The 14,026-nt window shown below is 41.0% G+C and overlaps 1 protein-coding gene across 3 annotated transcripts; it reads right to left on the reverse strand.

Moving 5' to 3' along the window:
* Positions 1 to 151: 151 nt before the first annotated feature.
* On the reverse strand, positions 152 to 7,157 carry LOC110524293 (methyl-CpG-binding domain protein 3). 3 transcript variants are annotated; one of them, XM_036978051.1, is made up of 7 exons: positions 6,880 to 7,157; positions 3,786 to 3,945; positions 3,398 to 3,535; positions 3,166 to 3,256; positions 2,724 to 2,901; positions 2,342 to 2,485; positions 152 to 1,805 (listed from the first exon to the last, which is right to left on the reverse strand). In XM_036978051.1, exons 1-6 carry the CDS (start codon positions 6,891 to 6,893, stop codon positions 2,347 to 2,349), a joined length of 720 nt encoding a protein of 239 aa, XP_036833946.1. In that variant the 5' UTR covers positions 6,894 to 7,157; the 3' UTR covers positions 152 to 1,805; positions 2,342 to 2,346. The 3 variants fall into 3 exon arrangements, with proteins under 3 accessions (XP_036833946.1, XP_021459489.1, XP_021459491.1); XM_021603814.2 differs by lacking the exon at positions 6,880 to 7,157 and adding an exon at positions 5,828 to 6,844; XM_021603816.2 differs by lacking the exon at positions 6,880 to 7,157 and adding an exon at positions 5,924 to 6,842.
* Positions 7,158 to 14,026: the final 6,869 nt, after the last annotated feature.

Here is a 14,026-nt window from a genome sequence, read left to right on the forward strand (position 1 = left end):
CACAGCAGCAGTTAGCCTCAAGCTGTGGTGGCCTTCTCAGCACTGTTAAACACATGTAGTATTCAGAAGATACAAGACAAGGCAGTGCCAAGTATGGCTCATCAAAATAGAGACAAAAACTGACCATGGAAAAATGAAACCGTATTCTGTATTCTGTTGATACATTTTACTCAGTAACAAAAAATTCAGTTCAGCCTGCTGATGTTGGATAGGGATCTCATTGAGCTTGACAATTGAAACATACAAACTTTGAGAAATGTGGGTATATGTACAAAGCGCAATTATTTTTCTCAACACAGAATCTTTGGGCTGGATTTAATCTACATCGTGGAAATCCACACTATAACTCAATTTTTTTTTCTTACAAATTTTAAACAAATCGAATCTTTATTTAACTAGGCAAGTCAGTTAATAACAAACTCTTAATTTACAATGAAGGCCGACTGGGGGTAGGTGGGCCCCCTCCAGGGGCAGAACGACAGATTTTTACCATGTCAGCTCGGGGTTTCGATCCAGCAACCTTTCTGTTACTGGCCCAACGCTCTAACCACTAGGCTACCTGCCACCCCAAAAAGGCATTTCAAAGACTGCATCCACATCAAACGCTGCATATGTCAACGGAATGTCAAAAAATGGCCTTTAAATTTAACACCGATCTTCCACGATACAGATTGAGTCCAGCCCTTAATCTTTAGTCAAACAAAATCGGCTTAGTTTACTCTGTCTGGCACCCAGTGCACAAGATAATGGAGGCAGCAAGTGTTGTGATGGCTTTGACCCATAACTGGAAACATTTTAAAAAGCATGGCCATGGGGACAAACATGCATTGGCTAGAAACAGCAACGTTAAACCAACAACTTCAGTGAGCAATGAGTGTTAAAATGAATAAAATCTACACAATGCAGGAGAGAAGGGTCCAAGTCACTTCTACTACCCATTTTAACCATGTACAGTATGACTTCACTCATAACTCGGTGTCATGTGGAAACACCACTAGCTATTGAAAAGCTGGATATGATGCTATAACAAAATAACTACAGTAGAATACTGCAAGACTTTCCAAAAAAAATCACAGGAACCATCTTTGGTCAATACTTGGTAAGGGGTTTGAATGGACTACATTACAATGACAAGAATACTTCCTTGAGAACACCATTCAATCATTTTTCACTAATTCTCTGTCCTGTGACTATAACTCATGCTTTAGAGTGCATCATTTGGGCAAATATATTGTTCCCTCTCATCAAAGTTTCTCTCCCATAGCCCTGTAAACTGAACCAAAGTACCCCTACACTATGGTCCATCGAGCCCGATGGAGTGCATTAGAAACCCAGAAAGAAAAACAGCATTCGCTACTAATTGAAAATCTCCAAATACATTTAAAAAGTAGTTTTTTGTTTGTTTTGTTTTGTGTGTGTGTGTGTGTGTGGGGGGGTGATATGATTGTCACAACATACATCTCACATTCAGAAAATCCATACAATGTCTTGTAAATACTTGTCATACTGTATGTAAATCGCTCTCCTCTCACTCTGCACTGTCAAAAAGTTATTGGATGATCTCTTTTTCAAATGAAAGATTATTAGCTCAATTATCTGATTCAGAATGGCTTGGTCCAAGTCCTTTCTTAGCACTGGAGCCAGAAGAGCCCAACCAGCGGGCGAGGTGGGCAGTGGGTAGGTAAAGCTTCAGAGGGGTAGTAGGTGGAAAATGGGCAATTCTTTTGGTTGGATTGGTACAGGTGTCATGGTCCTGTGATACGGTGTTGAAAGACCCATCCAAACTACTCTAACTCCCCATCACCCTGTAAGAGAGGAGAGGAAGAGATTTGTTGAAACGGCAAAACAAATAGACAGTAAATTATATTAGAAACGTGTCATCCCTTGGGTGGCATGCTTTGCAGCTCTTAAATTAAAATACTGACATCTATTGAGAAACTGTGGGAAACCATCAATGTTGTACAAGCCTGAACAACCCTCACAATGTATTTTCAACAAAAGGAGGCCGTCAGCTAACCTTAAAGGTCCTTTAAACCAAATAGTGTCTGTTCCAGGTGAGTAGGTATCAAAATGAGAATACTGGAAGCGATAGACACACACACAGTAAAATAAAATAAGAGGAATACATTCAAAACTGAGGCTTAAATACACAAATAGAGGTTTTATTGGGCATCATGATTTTTCATTGTGCAGAAAAGTGCGGAATTTAAAACGTTTCGGCATCAAGACATCAGTGTCAACCATCTATATTGAAGCCTCTGTTTTGGATTTATTCCTCTTTTGACAGTGTACGGGTCTCCATCTCTTCCACCAATACTGACACCTTTGAACAGTAGCCTACCTCTGCTATACAGTCTCCATGTCGTCATTGTCTTCCTCGAGTGAGTCGCCCTCGCTGGCTGCTTCCTCCACATGAGCCAACATGTCCGCCATTAGAGCCTCCTCCAGCTTCTTCCTCACACTGTACACCAGCTCCTCCTGCTTCCTGCACTCACCATGAGCAGATAACACAACACACCAAAACATTTAGAGATATGGACTGAGATGAAAATAGCAAGTGAAAAAATCAGCATTGTGTCATAATGTTCAAATACAATTCCATTAATGTATTCAGTTATTCAATTTATACATTTATTAAATGACTTCATAAATTCACAGATGCCATTACTTTCGGCACTGATAGGACTCCATGGATAGAGTGTACAGTCCTGTGTGTAGCCTACCTGATGTCCTCGTCAGTGACAATGAAGGCCTTGCACAGGGGCTGCGATGTGTTGAGCCACACCCCTGGGTTCTTCTCCACGGCTGCAGACAGCTGACCGGTGATGGGGGCTGCACTAGTGTGCAGGGCGCTGGCTATCGCTGACAGTAAAGTCTTGTCTGTACATCCAGGTCCAACTCCTGTAGGACAGACAGGTGTTCACAATCCCAGTAGCGAGAAGTCATTAAAAAAAATAACAGGAAATGGGGATCATACTTGGCCCACTCTCTTACATTTACATTTCATTCAGCAGACACTCTTATCCGACTTAAGTGCATACATTTTCCCCGTACTGGTCCCCTGTGGGAATCAAACCCACAACCCTGGGATTGCAAGCGCTTTGCTCTACCAACTGAGCTACACAGGTCTCCAGTTGGTAGAGCATAGCCACTCAGGACTCTTACCTTGAAGACCTTTAGGCAGGTCCATTGTCTTCACTAGCTCCTCTGCGATGTCAAAGGCATCGAGACCACCAAGCTTCTTCTCCCAGAAAAGCTGTAAATTTAAAAATGAAATAAAAATACAAATGGATTTAGATTTGGTCTCATTAGTCAAAATTATCTTCAGGAATAAAAGCATATAACTCAATGTAACTGTAGGTTACATTAAACAGCAGACAGGCTAATGGCTGTTTACCTGTCTCGGCTGGTCGACGGCTTTCTGTGGATCTGTCTTGACTTTGTTGCTGGGGTGGTTGGTAACCTTGGTGACAGGTTGCTTAAAGATGGAAGCAGTCTGTCTGACGGGGAGTGATGTGTTCAGGTCTGGCTTGCCCTTGAAGACACACAAAGAAACATTAGCCAACAGTGACAACCAACACGATATTGCCACAGTGCTGTTCCTGAAATACTAGATAATATTAAACATGTGGGTTATCCTTAGCACCTGGGAGAAAAGTCTTGAAACACGTTATTCTGCCTTCTTTTTTCCTCTAACGGCTGGATTGACAGCGAATAAGGGTGCAGTCATTGAGAAGTTTGTCCAAAGTGTCTAGAAATATTACTTCAGAAGACAACCCTCTCACCTTGGTCTGATTGTTGTTGTCATAGCGCAGTCTCTGCCTGTTCTTGTTCAGTTTACTCATGAGCATCTTCCCTGTGCGGAAGTCGAAGGAGCTGAGGTCCATCTGGTTGCCAAGGTAACGAGCCAGCTGAGGCTTGCTCCGAAACTTCTTCCCGGTTGGACTAGGTGTGTGTGTGTGGGGGGGGGGGGGGGGACAACAGAACACAGTGTGAGGATATGGACAACTGACCAGGGGATAGTAAGAGGGGAAAAGTAGAGAGATGGATACAGGTAACTGACAAAATAATGGAAATACTTGCGTAAATGAGGGATACAAAGTATATTGAAAGCGGGTGCTTCCACACAGGTGTGGTTCCTGAGTTAATTAAGCAATTAACATCCCATAATGCTTAGGGTCATGTATAAAACGGTTGGACAGGCCATTATTTTGGCTACCATGGATATGCCCCCATAGGATGACAGTGCCCATCCACAGGGCACGAGTGGTCACTCAATGGTTTGATGAGCATAAAAACTATTTAAGCCATATGCCATGGCAGTCTCAGTCACCAGAACTGAACCCAATTGAACACTTATGGGAGATTCTAGAGCAACGCCCGAGACAGCATTTTCCACCATCGTCAACAAAACACCAAATGTGCTATTTATTGTGGAAGAATGGTATCGCGTCTCTCCAATAGAGGTCCAGGCACATAGAATATATTCCATAGTGCATTGAAGTGGTTCTGGATCATGGTGGCCCTATGAAGACAATTTATGTTCCGGTTTCCTTTATTTTGGCAGTTACCTGTAGATCAGGAAAGCTGCAAACAGACAGACTCTGCAACAAACAAGTTTTAAGCTGAACAAAAACAAACTGGAGACATGAAGAGTAGATGTAAAACAAGATATCATGCAAGAACCAAGACAGCCAAGGATTTACTATTCACAGATTATTCATATGGAAACAGTGAGTCTGCATGAGCATTTATTTAACAAAACAATTGACCAATTTTATGTGTAATTGTATATATAATAAACTATTTAAGCAATAGGATACATGTTAATGTATATTCCCAAATGGATGACCAATTCGCTATTAAATGTATAATAGTTTCAGATAAATGACCTATAAACTATTGGGATACAATGTAACTGGGCGATCGAGAGCGATAAATGTTGCAACATTTCGAACGTTCGATTGGAAACATTGTTTCACATTAATTGTGTAGACCGGTCGCCTTCTACTGCCTAGTTAGTTAGTTGTCAGCAGAATTTCATCTAGATCTTAATCCGTGGACAAAGGCGTTGATAAATCAGCAATAGAAATGCATACTCTGCTATAATAACAATTTATATCTCAAATAGGTAGCCTATTGACACACTGTTTATTTTTGATGCATTACGATTTTCTAAAACATTTAAAACTGTGTATGATTGACCAAAATATGGAAACATCCGTGCTTGCTGATAATTAATGCAAAAAATCTTGCACTTGCTTTCCATATCATAAATTGAGACAATTCACTTGAAAATATGGTGCGTGCATCACACCACAGAATCAAAATGCGGTATAAAGTAGCCTCCCACAAACTATACAATCGACCCGCCTCCCCAGCTCCTCCTCACCTAGCCTAAAAAACTTGTGGTTTCATGTTTTTTCCTCTGTGGCTATTAAACAATCGGCCAGTCGACTATTTAATAGTTAGTTCCTCTGGTCAAATAAAAATGATAAGGCTATTGTAAGGACTTTAAATCAGGCTACGCTATTTGTGATGCAATCATTCACATAACCTAACACTAGGTTGACAGGTTCGTAGGCCTACATAGGCTAAACATTGGTTACCGAGATCCTTATCCAACAATTATGTAGAACTACGCTATGAGAGGTGGCCTAGTTACCCTGATGCCACAAATAGAACAGTAATATCGGCTACTCCCCTCCCCGAATTTCTGTCTCCAGGTCACCCCCCTCCAAGTAAACCCAGAGCCCCAACCCCCTTGTAATACCGCCCGTAGACTACATTTGCATGAGAACACCCTCCTCTTTCTCAGTAACGTTACCTAAAATAATAGACATCTCTTTTTCCCGCAGACAAACCCGACTTTCTGGTCACTTCTTCGATCTGCCAGCCCTTGGGGAGAGCCAAGCATGCCCACCTTTTCTTCTCCATGTTCTCCTGTGAAGTGTTCAGTGATTCTCTTTGCTAGCGTGTTTATATTTGGGGTTACATTTCGTGTTTTATACAATGACTCCGTCCATTAGTGACATAGGGCTCAAACACTATTCATGGGATCTCCCTCCCGATTTATCGCAGCTCTTTGTCGAAGACTACAGCATATCACTCCGCCGTAACCTTTAGCCATATCACTGCCTGCCTCGAGAGGGCAATGAGGGCTACATCCGCAATACATTGGACCGTCGCCAACATTGCATTATTGAATCCTGAACCGATAAATCATTGATTTGACGAGCGCGGTAGCCTACGCGAACGCTCCAAAAGTAGAGCATTATAATAGAGCATTATAATATAGCCTATCCCCAAAATATGGATAGATTTCCAATATGATTTCACAACATCAACAAAGGAGATTATTCAGGCAAAGTTTCACATAGGTAAAATTCGAGAACGCCGTGAGTCATTTTGACCACGACAAAACTCACTTGTCATTCAGTCGTTTACATAATGCTTTTTTAATGAATGGACAAAGTAGGCAGGAGCTTCATAGGTTGAGATGGCTACATGAATTACAATACTTTGAAATATTCGGTATAAAACAATTATCTATTTAGAGCTAGAGTAGTAATTAGTCATCTCACGAATTCCTTACCAAACGAATTACTCGTCATATTTAGAAAAAAAATGGATTGCTATTAAGAAAAGTTAAACTGCAACACCAATAAGTGTGTAACTAAATTTGGAATCCCTGAACACTACCTACAGTTCAATGGTTTGCGGATACACTCGAGACCACCGAAACGCCTCCCACACGAGAACCTTTCATCGATGACAAAATAGTATTTTGCAACAATGCATTCCTAAAACAACACATTTAATGTCAAAGATAGCAATATAAGAAATATAGATGGGTATTACTTTGTGTAGGGTACTTACTCGTTTTTGTCCATCTCGCATAATATCTAGGTTTCTCCCTTTCGGTCTGTGTTAAATCCCTTCTCCCCTCCTTTCACTCCCCTCCCCCTTCAACGAGAGAAATGAAAGACATCCGCGCAAAAACAGAATCGCCCCCAGATTAAACCTGATTGTTAATAATGGATATCAATGGGGTTTTGAAACAAAGTTGCCCTGTGTGTTTCAAATAGTCAATGTATCCAACAAGAAACACAAGACAATGTATCCTTTATGATAGTAACTGGAATGTGACATGTAACCATCTTTCTGAATCTTCAGAGCAGCCCACATGTGTACTATTTAGCAAGGAAGCGTAAAACGAGTCATTAAACTGTAACAGTGGTTGCTAATACCACTTTGTATTTCAGTTGGACAAAGTATCGAGTGTCAAATACATTTTTACAGACAATATTTGACAAATAACCAGTTTCTCTCAGTGACTGACTAACCAATTATTTGCAATTCCATTCAAATGGTTGCAGCATGTCCTTACTTGGAGGATATGCTGCCTTCTCTTATTTGATGCGGTGTGAACGTTAACTTCACTCCAGGAATGTTAAACAAAATAAAACATATTTACAAGCATTTTTAAACCAATTTAATTTATTGGTAAAATACTTCACGCATTAATAAATATTTTTGGGAACTTCTCAAAATAACTTTCACACAATCGTATCAACGAGTTTGCCACCCAAACGCTGCATTGTGTAGAATAATGACAAAGACAGTAATTAAATGACATTTATTGACATTAAATAACAAAACAGCATTCAAGCTAACATGACATCCTTTTGTGCAAACCCCTACAAGCTCTGTGTCGCGTCATTCCACTTTAGCCAACGCAGAAAGAGCAAGCACTCCACCCATGCCCATCTCCAAGTCATAGTCCTGCAGATAGACACAAACACTCCAGTCATTAGCAGTAATATTACACAAATATAATTCTTTATTAATTCATTCGCTAGCATATCCTTAGGGGACGAATGAAAATTGTAAATTGTTTTTAAAGTTGGAATCCACAGCAGAAACTGCGCTACTGTGTGCCACATGGGCCTTGTTACTGGGGTTTTATACTGTGTATTTCAATACTATTATAAACAGCTCATTCTAATATTTCTACTACTGTACTTTAGTTACACTTTATATACACAACGTATATTTATTTATATACCGCTGTACATACCATTCCTAGTACATCTTGTGTAAATCCATCCGGTGTATATAAAGTGCATTCAGCAAGTGATTGATATATTCCACATTTTGTTGTGTTGCAACCTGAATTCAAAATTGATTAAATATTTTCATGGATGAATGATATATTTCCCCCCTCACCCATTTACACACAATACCCTATAATGACAAAGTGAAAACATATTTTTAGAAAACAACACCCGTGAGTCAATACTTTGTAGAAATATTATTTGGCAGTGATTACAACTGTGACTTTTCAGGGTAAGTCTCTAAGAATTTTCCACACTAGGACTGTACAACATTTGCCCAGTGTTGTTTCCAAAATTCTTCAAGCTCTGTCAAATTGGTTGTTTACAATTGCAGGTAAACCATTTTCGGGTCTTGCCATAGATTTTCAAGTAGATTTACTTTGCATTCGGAAAGTATTCTGACCCTTTGACTTTAAAAAATTACATTACAGCCTTAATCTAAAATTGATTAAATAACCCCCACCCCCCAAACAATCTACACACAATACCCCATAATGACAAAGCTAAAACTATTTTATTTTTTGCTAAATGTATAAAAAAACTAAAAAATACCTGAAATATCACACGTATTCAGACCCTTTACTCAGTACTTTGTTGAAGCACCTTTGGCAGCGATTACAGCCTTGAGCATTCTTGGGTATGACACTACAAGCTTGGCACAGTTGTATTTGGGGAGTTTCTTCCATTCTTCTCTGCAGATCCTCTTAAGCTCTGTAAGGTTGAATGGGGAACATCGCTGCACAGCCATTTTCAGGTCTCTCCAGAGATGTTCGATCGGGTTCAAGTCCGGGCTCTGGTTGGGCCACTCAAGGACATTCAAAGACTTGTCCCGAAGCCACTCCTGCGTTGTCTTGGCTGGAGCAGGTTTTCATCAGGGCTCTCTCTGTACTTTGCTCCATTCATCTTTCCCTCGATCCTGACTAGTCTCCAAGTCCCTGTCGCTGGTAAACATCCCCACAGCATGATGCTGCCACCACCATGCTTCACCGTAGGGATTCTGCAACGTTTCCTCCAGATGTGACACTTGGCATTCAGGCCAAAGAGTTCAATCTTGGTTTCATGAGACCAGAGAATCTTTTTTTCTCATGGTCTGAGAGTCTTTAGGTGCCTTTTTTCCAAACTCCAAGTGGGCTGTCATGTGGCTTTTAAAGAGGAGTGGCTTCCATCTGGCCCCTCTACCATAAAGCCCTGATTGGTGGAGTGATGCAGAGATGGTTGTCTTTCCTGAATCTTCTCCCATCGCCACAGAGGAACTCTGGAGCTCTGTCAGAGTGACCATCGGGTTCTTGGTCACCTCCCTGACCAAGGCCCTTCTCCCCCGATTGCTCAGTTTGGCCCAGGCGGCCAGCTCTAGGAAGAGTCTTGGTGGTTCCAAACTTCTTCCCTCTCACCCTCCCCTCCCAGAGGACCTGAGCCCCATGCCTCACAACTACCTGGCCTGAGGACTCCTGGCTGTCCCCAGGACACATTGTCGGGCTGCTGCTCTAGTTTCAACTGTTCTGCCTATGGAACCCCTATCTGTTCACCGGACGTGCTACCTTGTCCCGGACCTGCTGTTTTCGACTCTCTACCGCACCTGCTGTCTTGACCTCTGAATGCTCGGCTATAAAAAGTCAAATGACATTTACTCTTGAGGTACTGACCAGATGCACCCTCTACAACCCTGCTGGTCACCTATAAAAGTTTGAATGTCTTGAAGAACAATTTGGCCTTAATGGCCATATACAGCCAGAAGAAGACTGGCCACCCCCCAGAGCCTGGTTCCTCTCTATGTTTCTTTCTAGGTTCCTGCCTTTCTAGGGATTGTTTTCTAGCCACTGTGCATCTGCATTGCTTGCTGTTTGGGGTTTTAGGCTGGGTTTCTGTATAGCACTGCGACATCGGCTGATGTAAAAAGGGCTTTATAAATACAGTTGATTGATGGAGGCCACTATGTTCTTTGGGACTTTCAATGCTGCAGAAATGTTTTGGTACCCTTCCCCAGATCTGTCACTTGACACAATCCTGTTTCGGAGCTCTACGGACAATTCCTGTACTGGTCAACTGTGGGACCTGTAATGTGGAAAATGTCAAGGGGTCTAAATACTTTCCGAATGCACTGTAGACAGGTGTGTGTCTTTCCAAATGATGTCCAATCAATTTAAAATGTACCACACGTTGACTCAAATCAAGTTGTAGAAACAGCTCAAGGATGATCAATGGTAACAGGATGCACCGGCTTGCCATAACAAAGGGGTTGAATACTTACTGACTTAAGACATTTCAGCTTTTAATTTTGTCAAAATGTCTAAAAACATGAATCCACTTTGACAGTATGGGGTATTGTGCGGAGGCCAGTAAAAAAAAAAAAAAAGTTAACTAAATTTTAAATTCAGGCTGTAATAACAAAATGTGGAAAAAGTCAAGGGGTGTGAATACTTTCTGAAGTCACTGTACATATTGATTGCATTTGGATAACACATTTGGAATCATCTAGTAACCAAAAAAACCTGAATCAAAATGTATTTAACATTATTCAAAGCAGCCACCCTTTGCCTTAATGACAGCTTTGTACACTCAACCTTCTCTCAACCAGCTTCACCTGGAATGCTTTTCCAAGTCTTGAAGGAGTTCCCACATATGCCGAGTACTTAATGGCTGATTTTCCTCCACTCTGCGGTCCAACTCATCCCAAACCATCTCAATTGGGTTGCGGTAGTATGATTGTGGCCAGGTCATCTGATGCAGCACTCCACTCTCCTGCTTGGTAAAATAGCCCTTACACAGCCTGGAGTTGTGTTTGGTCATTGTCCTGTTGAAAAACAAATGATAGTCCCACTAAGCACAAACCAGAAGGGATGGCATATTGCTGTGGTAGCCATGTTGGTTAATTTAGTATGCCTTGAATTCAAAATAAATAAATCAGACCGTGTCACCAGCAAAGCACCCCCACACCATCTCCTCCTGCATGCTTTACAGTGGGAACCACACATGTAGAGATCATCAGTTCATCTACTCTGCGTCTCAAAGACACTGCAGTTGGAACCAAAATTCACAAATTTGTCTCATCAAACAAAGGACAGAAAATTCCACCGGTCTAATGTCCATTGCTCGTGTTTCTTGGCCCACGCAAGTCTCTACTTCTTATTAGTGTCCTTTAGTAGTGGTTTCTTTGCAGCAATTTGACCATGAAGGCCTGATTCATGCACTCTCCTCTGAACAGTTGATGTTGTGATGTGTCTGTTACGTCAACTCTGTGAAGCATTTATTTTGGCTGCAATGTCTAAGGCTGATAACTCTAATGAACTTATCCTCTGCAGCAGAGGTGTAACTGGGTCTTCCATTCCTGTGGTGTTCCTCATGAGAACCAGTCTCATCATAGTGCTTGATGGTTTTTGCGACTGCACTTGAAGAAACGTTCAAAGTCCTTGACATTTTCCCGAATTGACTGACCTTCATGTTTTAAAGTAATGATGGACTGTCGTTTCTCTTTGCTTATTTGAGCTGTTCTTGACCTAATATGAACTTGGTCTTTTACCAAATAGGGCCATCTTCTGTATACCAACCCAACTGCTTGGCTCAAATGCATTAAGGAAAGAAATTCCACAAATTAACAAGGCACAGCTGTTAATTGAAATGCATTCCAGGGGACTACCTCATGAAGCTGGTTGAGAGAATGCCAAGAGTGTGCAAAGCTGTCATCAAGGCAAAGGGTGGCTGGCTACTTTGAAGAATCTCAAATATAAAATATTTAGATTTTATGGTTACTACATGATTCTTTGTGAGTTATTTCAAAGTTTTGATGTCTTCACTATTATTGTACAATGTAGAAAATAGTAAAAAAAAAACAAACACAAAAAACGGAATGATAGGTGTGTATACAGTTGGAGTCGGAAGTTTACATACACCTTAGCCAAATACATTTAAACTACGTTTTTCACAATTCCTGGTATTTAATCCTAGTAAAAAATTCCCTATCTTAGGTCAGTTAGGATAACCACTATTTTAAGAATGTGAAATGTCAGAATAATAGTAGAATGATTGATTCCAGATGTTATTTATTTCATCACATTCCTAATCCGTCAGAAGTTACACTCAATTACACTCAATTAGCATTTGGTAGCATTGCCTTTAAATTGTTAATTTGGGTCAAATGTTTTAGGTAGCCTTCCACAAGCTTCCCACAATAAATCGGGTGAATTTTGGCCCATTCCTCCTGACAGAGCTGGTGTAACTGAGTCAGGTTTGTAGGCCTCCTTGCTCGCCGCACAAGCTTTTTCAGTTCTGCCCACACATTTTCTATGGGATTGAGGTCAGGGCCTTGTGATGGCCACTCCAATACCTTGATTGTTGTCGTCCTTATGCCATTTTGCCACAACTTTGGAAGTATGCTTGGGGTTATTGTCCATTTGGAAGACCCATTTGTGACCAGGCTTTAACTTCCCGACTGATGTCTTGAGATGTTGTTGCTTCAACATATCCACATAATTTTCTTTCCTCATGATGCCATCTATTTTGTGAAGTGCACCAGTCCCTCCTTCAGCAAAGCACCCCCACAACATGATGCTGCCACCCCCGTGCTTCACAGTTGGGATAGTGTTCTTCAGCTTGCAAGCCTCCCCCTTTGTCCTCCAAACATAACGATGGTCATTATGGCCAAACAGTTCTATTTTTGTTTCATCAGACCAAAGGACATTTCTCCAAAAAGTATGATATTTGTCCCCATGTGCAGTTCAAACCATAGTCTGGCTTTTTTATGGCGGTTTTGGAGCAGCGACTTCTTCCTTGTTGTTCTGGGATTGATTTGCACTTTTCGCATCTCTAGGAGACAGAATGCGTCTCCTTCCTGAGCAGTATGATGGTTGCGTGGTCCCATGGTGTTTATACTTGCGTACTATTGTTTACACAGATGAACGTGGTACCTTCAGACGTATGGAAATTGCTCCCAAGGATGAACCAGTCTCGTGGAGGTCTACACATTTTTTCTGGGGTCTTAGCTGATTTCTTTTGATTTTCCCATGATGTCAAGCAAAGAGGCACTGAGTTTGAAGGTAGGCCTTGAAATACATCCACAGGTACACCTCCAATTGACCCAAATTATATCAATTAGCCTATCAGAAGCTTCTAAAACCATGACATAATTTTCTGGAATTTTCCAAGCTGTTTAAAGGCACAGTCAACTTAGTGCATGTACACTTCTGACCCACTGGAATTGTGATACGGTGAATTATAAGTGAAATAATCTGTCTGGCAACAATTGTTTGAAAAATTAATTGTGTCATGCACAAAGTAGATGTCCTAACCGACTTTCCAAAACTATAGTTTATTAACAAGACATTTGTGGAGTGGTTGAAAAGCGAGTTTTAATTGACGCCAACCTAAGTGTATGTAAACTTCCGACTTCAACTGTATACATATATATTTTTTAAATGTTGTATAGGGAACATTTGTAAAAGAGACCGAGGTCTCAATGTCTTCCCTGTTAAAATGAAGGTTGAATAAAAATACCTTTAAAAAATATCTGATAACTTGACTACGCAACCAATAAACTGATTTGTCCTTTGTTTACTTGACGAATGAGATGGGGAGCGTCGCGCATCCATAATAAATTTTTAAAAAAGTGCACTACATTAATGATGTTCTATCAAGCGTGCAGTGATATCCGAGAGGAGGGGGGGGAAACCGGTGTTCTTTGTTTGTTGTAACTTTGTTGTAATATTGCCAACGAACATGGTTAAGGACAACGAACTAGTTAAGGACAGTGCCATGTGTTGGCCAAGCAATAGCCTATAACTACAGGCTTGAAAGGATTGTTAAGTTGCTTTGGAAATAAACACACAATTAAACACACCCCAGAATTATTTTCTTACTTTATGTTCACTTACCAATCTGAGCCATAGAGGTGACTCTAGTCGTCCTTGAACTTGCCG

Source organism: Oncorhynchus mykiss, chromosome 5, assembly GCF_013265735.2.
Source record: "Oncorhynchus mykiss isolate Arlee chromosome 5, USDA_OmykA_1.1, whole genome shotgun sequence".
Taxonomy (NCBI): Eukaryota; Metazoa; Chordata; class Actinopteri; order Salmoniformes; family Salmonidae; genus Oncorhynchus; species Oncorhynchus mykiss.

What these genes read in the sequence shown, in the direction of transcription:
- LOC110524293 (XM_021603814.2), bottom strand. Translation starts at nt 5,937, where the DNA reads ATGGAGAAGAAAAGGTGGGCATGCTTGGCTCTCCCCAAGGGCTGGCAG. An exon ending in ACAACAACAATCAGACCAAG is followed by an intron (nt 3,536 to 3,785) that starts GTGAGAGGGTTG and finishes TGTGTCTTCAAG; the next exon opens with GGCAAGCCAGACCTGAACAC. An exon ending in CCTGCCTAAAGGTCTTCAAG is followed by an intron (nt 2,902 to 3,165) that starts GTAAGAGTCCTG and finishes TCTGTCCTACAG; the next exon opens with GAGTTGGACCTGGATGTACA.